The following is a 9,638-nucleotide window of genomic DNA, read 5'->3' as shown; positions in this document are numbered from 1 at the left end:
AGTTAGTTAAGTCCAAACTATATTATTTACTTTTTCGGTTAGGTTAGGTCTTCACATGCAAAAGTTCAACTGAAAGCTATTTACAAGACAGACTGCATTACGGGCTTACGTCACCATTTTGCGTAGCCTTTGACACGCGCCTCGCTAGGGGGAGATTTTCTTGTGATGACGACACTCCGTTACTAGCTCTCAGTAAAATATTCCCCAAAGTAACAAACTTATGAAAAAATATTATAGACTTATGGTACAACTAATAGCGTCTGCTTAACCGCAACCTATCTAGGTTTCAATCAAAGACTATATATACGCTTCGCTTGCTATAGTATAGACAGGCATCTTCATACAAAAAACCTGCTAACACTTAAGAAACACGGGAGAAGCCTTCGACCAGCCGACAGCCGTTAGAGGTGCCACTAGTAGCACTGCTGCAGCGCGGGGAAAATTTTGACCAGCATCTGCTATCGTATGCAAGTTGAGCCATTTAACACGCCAAAGGGGCATGGCGATAGTTTACCGTCGCGAATTTTAAGCAAGCTCGTGGGTCTCTAGAAACTGTTATTTGCTAAATTTAGAGTAGTTTGAATCTCTAATATTATTTACCGACCTTGGCCCTTGGGTGGGAATGGGATTGGCTTATTATGGCAGAGGTGGGCAAACATTGTGAGCGTTCATTTTTGAAAATCCTCTCGAAACGAGTGAGCACTTCAAATACGAAGATCGGTTGGTCTTGTTAAGCGAGAAAGAGAAATCGAGCCATTCAGAGGCTTAAACTATCATCACGATATTGCATTTTGAGATCTAGCTTTGAGGCCAATAATATCAATTGCACTAACTTTAAGCCAGAACCCCGTCATTTCGATCTCCACAATTCAAAAATGTATAATGAAAAAAATGGTAGAGTTGCTACCTATGGATAAGCAAGGAGGATAAAGTAAACTAGTTCTTTAAATATGAGATTAATAATTTTTCCAAAAAATAAATAAAATACAAAACAAAAAAAACCCAATTTAATTCGGGCCCAAAAAATTGTACATGTTTTCCGAGGAGTTTTCGTGAATGTATAGGAGTTGTGGCTTTTGGGCGGTTTTTCACCGAAACTGTGGGATTTTTAACTTTCGAACATTGGCAACACTGGGCTGACCGCCATTTTAGCGGCCCTTTTTGTGTTTGCCTTAAATTTCTTCAAGCGATATGGTTGACAGTTTCTATAAACTGCTTAGTTTACTTTAGCTATTGGTTTATAAAATAATTCTAAGTAAGCAATGGTTAACTGCCTTGTTAAAAATTGTTTGAGTCGTTCAAGCAGAATGCCAAGAAATATGAGGAACAAAAGAATTTCGTTTTACTCGGTACCAAAGGTAATCGTAAACCAGTGTTCAAAAACCAAAATGCTTTCTCAAAAGAGACGTTGGGAGTGGTTAGATATTATTAAACGACCTGATCTACTTATGCACAGTGGCCGATACTTAAATAAAGTATGTTCAGAACATTTTATAACAGGTTAGAATTTGAATTTCCTAGTTTTAGAGCGGACAATGTGACTGACCAGTTTAATTTATAGGAGCACCAGCTGCTTTGATGGATGTCAATAGCCCAGATTGGGTTCCAACGTTAAATTTGGGGCATTTAACGTCTAGTTCTATATCTAAATTGCTATCATCTGCTCAAAGACATAAACGAGCTATTGAACGCTCTAGAAAAAAGCTTGTATCACAGATTCCTTTGTTAACCAAAAATACTACCCTCACTGACAAATCTTTAATCAAATGTTCCATTTCCGGCAGCCAATTTAAAAATAATACATTAGAAATTAAAACATTATATGAACCCAAAATTGTTTTTAACAAACTGCACATTGCGTCATTCAGGTGTAATAATGGACCAATTCTCAAGTTTAAACACATGTCATGTGAAGCTAAGCCTTGTGTAAGGGAAATTTCTACACAGACTGATATATTTTCTGGTAATTCAAGCATACAGGAAAGTTTTACACAGACTGAATTATCCTGAAAGACCCAACTGCCAGTTAAAAGTTCGCTTTATTGGAATAACTGGTTAATTTAAACACTCATTCAATCAGTCAAGTCTCAATAATTGTAGCAAGTGATATGAACATAACATTTCCAAGACATAATACCATGTGGAGAAACTACTATGAATAGGTTCTAATTATTTCAAACCTTTATTCCAAAGTTCAAATTTCGTGCTTCTTTAAGCATTTAGCTTAAGACCTTTCCAAAGCGTGTTTCTCAGAATTTCTCCTTAGTTATACCCCACTGCTATATTTATTCCTTCGATGTGTTTCAGTTAGACTGTTTATGAACTTATTTGTTCACCGCAATTGTAGCCAACCGATGGTTGATATATTTCAACCTCGTCTGACGTAGTAAGCCAAAGGCTTAGTTTTAGGCTAAAATTTCCTAAAATATATTGATATACATGGGATACCTGTGTTATACTCATAAATTCAAAATAATGTTTCTTAGAGTGAATCAGTGATATGAAAAATAAAGCAATATTATTCTTTCCTCTTTATTCCACTTAATTCACATAAATAAATAGTCAAGAAAATTATGATATAGTTGCCATATTTTCTTAAAAAGGCATTTTTGGTTCCTTCTCTTTCTAAAAACTTTCTGTATAAGTATAAAAATTAGATAAAAATTCATTTGAAGTAATCTATTTTGGCGTAAGCTAGTTTCTTGGGTCGTTTACATGAAATACATTTAAAAAATTATCCTGACAAATATATTCCAAACATTTACATTGGAAGATAGTCATTTTTTGCATAATTTTTGAAAAATTAAGGTCAATCTGCAATTATTAAATCTAGTCCTGAATCAAACATTCGTAGTTTCCATTGCTGCTAGTAATTTTTCATCCTTCAAATTATTCTGCAATATATAAAAAAGCCCATTAACGAGGTATTAGAATATAGGTGTTCATCAATAGATAAATTATCAAATTTCTTACGCGGAGAGGAACATTAGGAGCAAGGCATTAAAGGTTTTATTTTAATGCTTTTATTTATACTAGATTTTGCCAATTTAAACGTTTTAGTGGGAAGATGATAAGTACCAATTTAAAAACTAAATTACCAAAATAATTTAACAACAGTAAAGAGTTAGGCAAAAATTATTCCCATTCAAGAAAAAATTAACACTTCTGGTAATTTGGAAATCTGCACAAAGTCTTTATCCCACCCTTGGATTCAGGATTTGTTCCCATGTTCCTGAAATTGGGGGTTGAAATACGGGCTGAGAACAAAATTTATAGTCAGTTTTGCTCTATATATCATTTAGAAACTCAAGAATTTGTTCATAATTAGTTTTTAGGATTATTTCAACTGTAGAAATCAAATTCTTGATTTTCTAAAAGATGTATAAACACAACAGACTTTATAAATTTTGTCCTCAGCCCCTATTTCAGCAGTAAAAATTGAAATATCAAAAAAAATCTTACAGTGAGTGAACTAATGTTTTTGGAAACTGCACCAATTTCCTCCGCAGTTTGTTCTTGGTTCTTTTCCTTTGCTTCTTCGGCTAAGGTCATGCTTTTGGGCGGGGTTAACCCCAAAGGACAGACTAGATCCTCAAACGCAGTTTCACCCTTACTTTTCTTTCTAAGTAAAGTGAATTGGCCTTTGTGTACAGCCTACAATAGATAATTATGAAAAAACATATAAAAAAAAAGTTTTAAATAGAGTAAATTTTATTGTAAAACTTACCTTGACTTTGGTATTTGGGGTTAGAGGTGGGTTATTAACTCCATCCTGAAGAATTTCGCAATCTCTTTTCTCCTGCATCAGTGCAGGTCCGACTAAAGTTTTGAATTGGGTGGTTAAATGCCGTCGTAAGAGAGTTTTGTTGGGTGGAATGTTTAGCAGAGAAGCCAGAAGTTCAGCGTTGAATCTTGACTCAAATACCTAGAGATTGAACATTTATTTAGAACAACCATTTAAACTCAGGTCTCTGAGGTGAAATTAAATATTACTAACAATTAATGCTCCGTGAACGCCGCTTCCTCTTAAATTTGGCGCATACTCCGAGAGATCTACCGTTTTAAGCCATTCCATTACTCGATGATTGGTCCATAATACCACGGCTAATGGATTGTATTCCCTTTTCTTAAAATTCAAAATAGGGATTACTTTGATTTCTTTGTGTTTATGTTCAAAAAGATCTCATGGCAATGAGATAAATCATTTTAATAGGCCAAAAAATATCCCAAAACGTTGTTATACCTCATCTGGAAGAGAACGTCGCTTCAGACAAAATGGATCGAACTTATTCTCTCTTAAAACTTGAATTCCTCTTTTGATACTGACATGGTGTAATAAGTTTGTTACTTTTAAAGCAAATAAGTCCTCCTATTTAAAAATAAAATTATAAACATTAATAATTTTTAGCATTAAGAAACTACAATGTTTTCTTACCACAGTCAACACATTCAGAACACGGCCGTCCACTCTGGCATCAACAAAACTGTCCTTGTATTGGGGCAAACCAACATCGTCTAACCAACGGACAACCCAATGGTGGTCTAGCTTGGACAGAGCTTTTTGGAACGGACGCGAATCAGTTTCTTCTTCCAGGGGCGTTTTGTCTTTGCCTTTCTTGTTGTCTTGTTTTTTACCACCAGCAGCTTGCAGTGCCAACAACAGCTTCTTACGATGGAGAGGATTCTTAATACCCAGTTCCTTTTCCAAATCATGGGGTGTAGCTTTCAAGAAATGTTCTCCATTTTTAACCCATCTTTTGCAATCTGCCCCATAAGAACTTAGACCCATTCCATTCAGCCATTCAATGATCATTTCTGTGTTCCATTCAGTAAATGGTTTCTCACTAACAATTAAACATAAAAACATATTGCATCAAAAAAAATTTAAACAACCAAAATTAGCCCATGTTTAATAATTACATTTTTTCCATTTTGTTTAAATCAGTCGACCATCCCAGTCTTGGTCCCGCTGTCGAACGAACGCCACCTCTTTTAAATTCACCCTCTTTCACATCCATCGAATGAGACCCCGAACGTTTTAGCCTAAAACGCAACCGTCAATTTACAACAGCATTTTTATTAGATAATTTACCCAACATCCAATAAACTTACTTTTCAAATATCTTTTTAAAACCTTTGTTTTTGTCTTTGGAGTCCATTTTCATTAGAGCAGAATCAGGAGGCAATGTGGAAGACATGATTTGAGATGATGTTTCGTCATCCGATGGAACAGGAACAATTTCAGGTTCACTGGCTGTGAAAAACGAAAATGAAATCCAATATTAAATATTCCACAAATATTAGGCTTACCACATTTCATATATTTTATAATTATTTCAATTTACGTCATAATTATTAAATAGAAACATGCAGCATGCAGTTCATTCCTACCAGGGTTAGAAACTATGCACGTCTTTTGGTCATTGGTGCGGGTGCTATTTACTTCAAATTAAACCAATTAACAATTTTTACATGCAAAAGAACCAATTCGGAAAAGGGGAAATTTAAAGTAAAATCAAAAGATGTGCAGAAAAATAGTATTGAAACAATAAAAAATAAAATGAGGAACATTCGAACCATCACCTAGTTCGGGTGCGCTGCAGCTGCGTTTCCCATTTCGTAATCGAAAAAACAATTTACCAAACGAAACCCCAGAGCTTTTCCCGTGCCGGCTACTGTGGTTTGCGTTACCAGGAAGACTACTATTGTTGGTGCCGTTATTCCCAGTATTCAGTAGGTTGTGATAAGATTTGGATTGTTGAGGCGTTGTCATTGTTTGCTGCTCTCCGCCATTTTTGCCCAGGGGAACGGCAGAAGCACTCGACAAAGTGCTATCGACACGATGGTGACTTTGCAATTGTTGCTGTATTTGTTGCAATACCTGAACTCCATGCTGACGTGGAATTGTGCTATAGTGGCGTTTAGCGGGTGGTGTCTGGGTGATAAAATTCAAGCAAAAGGAAAACACAGTGTTCGTTTCAAAATAGTGTTAAGAGCACTAACTAAAAACAATAAGATGGTAAAAATTAATGCATTAAATATAAACTCACTCTCGTTCCTGTAGGGGTAACATTTTCGGAGCTGTTGGCTTTTGAAATAGACTTCAGAGAACCTTGACTGGGACTAGGGCTGTACCTGGGATCAGACCAAAGCCCAGCTCCACTTGGAGAGGAGACGGGCGTCGATGTCAGGTTGTTGCCTGAACGCGGAACCTGAGGTGGTTTTTCTATCAATCGATGCTCTGACTGTCAAAACATTAATATAATAAGAGTAGCACTTCAATTTTATCCAAAATATTTTTGAACATTAATTTAACAATTAATCAATTTTTACCTTATTACTATCAGCTGAAGGAGAGTAAAGAGAGTCACCGTGGGCGTCAGGTGAGGAAGGTTCCGATGCTCTTCGATCATTGGGAAGCCAGTCGTGAATTCTTTTCTGTCTACTGACCATCAAAGTTAGCTCTTCAATTCTTTTCTCCTATTAATAAAATTTATAAATTTTAAAAAGCAACCACTGAAACAAAATATTTTTAAACGAAACACGTTACCTTCTCTTCTTTAGAAATCATCAAAGATTCTAAAGCGCTCTTCAACTTCTCCACTTCGTGGTGATCTATAAAGAACATAATATCGTGAATTATAGAAATTTAAATGTCTTTTGTGAATCAAGAAACCAACGTGAATCATTAACAGGCGTGATAGTTCCATTTCGGGCCAGTCTCGCTTTAAGCGTCGCTAATTCCGCATCTTTCTCGACGATACGACTTTTAGCAATAATTAATTCAGCCTAAAAAGCATTTTAAAATTTAAATAAGACCTTAATTTCTAAATCATTTCATCCGTTTCTTAATTACTTCAAATTTCTTGCATTTCTCAAGCAGGTCTAGCTTTTCCCTTTCGACATTGGATAACTTTCTTTTAGCCTCAGCTAATTGCGAGAGTAATTCCATCTTGCTGTTTTCGAGGGAAGATCGTGCCAGCATTTCCTGATTAACATCCAAATTTAAAATATATTTCATGTAGAATTACACTTTCAATTTCTCGATTTACTTGTTGCAACATTTCTTCAGTTCCATCTAGTTGTTCCTTACGGTCTTCTAGCGTCGCATCAAGTTCCCTTAAACGTTCTCCTTGGGCTTCCACTTGTTCGGTTAATACGGTAACCTAACAGTATATAAAATAAAATTATAGGGCTGTAATTTAAATTCAACAAATACTAAAAAAAAACGAAATTTCATACCTGAAGAATTAAATTTTCCTTTTCCGTTTGAAGCATGCGTATTTTGTCTTGCAAATCTTCATATTCTCCTCCACCGGCTAAGCTCTACAATAAGGAGGAAAAAATGCTTGAAATTAATTAAATGAACCAATAAATATTTAAAAATAGACAATATATACTCTAATATTAATTAAGGAACCATTATTATAAAATAATAATTTTTTTTCTGTCATATAGGCAAACAATTGGAAAAAAAAATTTAAAATAACTAGGAGGAACCAATAAATATTTAAAGATATATAATATACTTGCATATGTATATAATATTAAATTAATTAATTAAATGAACCAATAAATATTTAAAAATAGACAATATATACTCTAATATTAATTAACGAACCATTATTATAAAATAATAATTTTTTTCTGTCATATAGGCAAACAATTGGAAATTTTTTTTTTAAATAACTAGGAGGAACCAATAAATATTTAAAGATATATAATATACTTGCATATGTATATAATATTAAATTAGTAGCTTTTATTATAAAATCAATAAATTTTCTTTTAAATTAATCAATCAAAGGGGAAAATAAGGCTTAATATTTAAATATAAATATTTAAAAATAGGCCATGAAATTGAAACAATATACTGTAATAATTTATGAAATATTTAGTAACCTTTATTAGGAAAGCAATAATTTTTCCTTTAAAATACGCGAACAAGCTGGCCAACAGCCTATTCATGGTTGCACACCTATTCATGGTTGCACACCGATTCAATCTAATAAATTCAGTCGATTTAAAAGGCTTTCCCCTATACATACGCGTTCCGCAAACTTAAACATTTACTGCATAAACCATTTTATTATTGACGCAATTTCGCAAAGACGTTTAACCCGATAAATGTTTTATTTGTTGAGACTACTAAATAACTATATAAGTACGTCCATACAAATAATACGAAGACAAATAACGTTCATTATAAAAGGAATTTAGATTAAGAGATTATATAGGACCTATGTAAAAAACCTTGCCATACACCCCAAAGAATTTCTGATGAGGCACTATAAAAAACGCTAAGGCAAAACTTTCAGCGTGAGTCACTGGAGTTATTTTGGGTTACCCCCTCTGCACCCGAAAAAAACAGCGACTTTGGATACAAAATACCCCTTCAAACAAATGAGTTGAAAGACATAAAAGCAACGGTAAATTTGCGTGTATTAAAACCTGCAAAATTATCAATAATTTTCTAAAATTAAAACCAGAATCGTGTCTATGAGATACGTGTTCGCAGAGTTGGCCGATTTAAATTGTGATTTGTTTTAAATCATTGATTTAAATCACGTATTATACTTAAATATTTATGAAAATGATCGAAAGTAGGTTCTTTAAAATTTTTAATTCAGACAAACTGTAATTAAATTTTATTATTAATTATTAATTAATAATTAAATTTAATAAAGATTAATTTAAACTATAGTTAACTTTATTTCTGCACACAAATTATTTATCAATTTGTCAAGAAAAATTGGCATAAAACCTTAAAAAATCAATAAAATCAACTACTATGCGTGTTCGTACTGTAAATTTTTGGTTACACTAGCGACATGCAGTGATGAAAAATATAACAAGCTGTTGTTTTTCGTCTGCTAATTATTCTAAAAACTTTCGTTATCATTAATGAATCACTAAAAAATTAAGCAGACGAATTCAAAGTCTTATGAATATCGATGACATCAGAAATATACAATATACACTCTTGGAGAGTAGTATCTCGCATTCTCTACTACTAATGGTCGAAAAATGGACTTGGACATTACATGTTGGTAGTAGGTTTAGTATATTGCTACTAACGTTGATTTTATCCCGAAATAGGAGCTTTTAACTAATTGGTAGGATCCTACTGTTACACAAAACCAGGGTCGTCACAATATTTCCGATTCAAATTCACTTACTTTTTAAAACCAAAATTAGACAATTTTATTTATATTAGAAATTAATTGATTTACTTCAATGGGTATTTTAGTATAAAGGACATTTTTTAATTTTTACGAGTTATATTTTAACTAAAAACCGGTTTATTGAAACGTTGGAATGGTAATTCCAACGTTTCAATAAACCGGTTTTTAGTTAAAATATAACTCGTAAAAATTAAAAAATGTCCTTTATACTAAAATACCCATTGAAGTAAATCAATTAAAAAAACTACATAATTATCACAATCTATCACAGTACCTTTTAGATTTCGAATTATATTTAATTTAAATTGCTCAACTTTCTGCCTATTTCTAAGATTTGGGACAACCCTGAAAACACGTTCGAGGTCAGTTAGTTTACGTCGGTTGTGAAGGGATGAAATTTTTATTATATGTTGTCGAAATTTCATCGAAATTCAGGGTGACCACAGAAAGCCC

General features: G+C 33.4%; 1 protein-coding gene across 5 annotated transcripts in view; it reads right to left on the bottom strand.

Annotated features, from left to right (window-relative positions):
• Positions 1-2,518: 2,518 nt before the first annotated feature.
• The window catches only part of Liprin-beta (liprin-beta 1), a 54,683-nt gene continuing 47,563 nt past the window's right edge, over positions 2,519-9,638 (bottom strand). For 3 of the 5 annotated variants that reach the window (XM_090168032.1, XM_090168033.1, XM_090168029.1), the window contains 16 exons: positions 7,243-7,326; positions 7,053-7,166; positions 6,857-6,988; positions 6,681-6,789; positions 6,551-6,615; positions 6,334-6,480; positions 6,051-6,245; positions 5,584-5,935; positions 5,113-5,254; positions 4,921-5,043; positions 4,436-4,844; positions 4,244-4,369; positions 3,998-4,126; positions 3,728-3,925; positions 3,463-3,654; positions 2,519-2,894 (listed from right to left, as the gene is read on the bottom strand). In XM_090168032.1, coding sequence (XP_090024158.1) covers positions 2,841-2,894; positions 3,463-3,654; positions 3,728-3,925; positions 3,998-4,126; positions 4,244-4,369; positions 4,436-4,844; positions 4,921-5,043; positions 5,113-5,254; positions 5,584-5,935; positions 6,051-6,245; positions 6,334-6,480; positions 6,551-6,615; positions 6,681-6,789; positions 6,857-6,988; positions 7,053-7,166; positions 7,243-7,326 — 2,571 coding nt within the window. In that variant the 3' untranslated portion in view covers positions 2,519-2,840. Of the gene's footprint in view, positions 2,895-3,462; positions 3,655-3,727; positions 3,926-3,997; positions 4,127-4,243; positions 4,370-4,435; positions 4,845-4,920; positions 5,044-5,112; positions 5,255-5,583; positions 5,936-6,050; positions 6,246-6,333; positions 6,481-6,550; positions 6,616-6,680; positions 6,790-6,856; positions 6,989-7,052; positions 7,167-7,242; positions 7,327-7,902; positions 7,980-9,638 lie in introns of those variants that run through there. The other 2 variants (XM_090168034.1, XM_090168030.1) reach the window with 2 other exon arrangements.

The sequence above is a fragment of the Leiobunum rupestre genome, chromosome 3 (genome assembly GCF_980474605.1).
Source record: "Leiobunum rupestre chromosome 3, qqLeiRupe1.1.hap1, whole genome shotgun sequence".
In the NCBI taxonomy this organism is placed as follows: Eukaryota; Metazoa; Arthropoda; class Arachnida; order Opiliones; family Sclerosomatidae; genus Leiobunum; species Leiobunum rupestre.
This window is presented reverse-complemented; position numbering and strand designations above follow the sequence as displayed.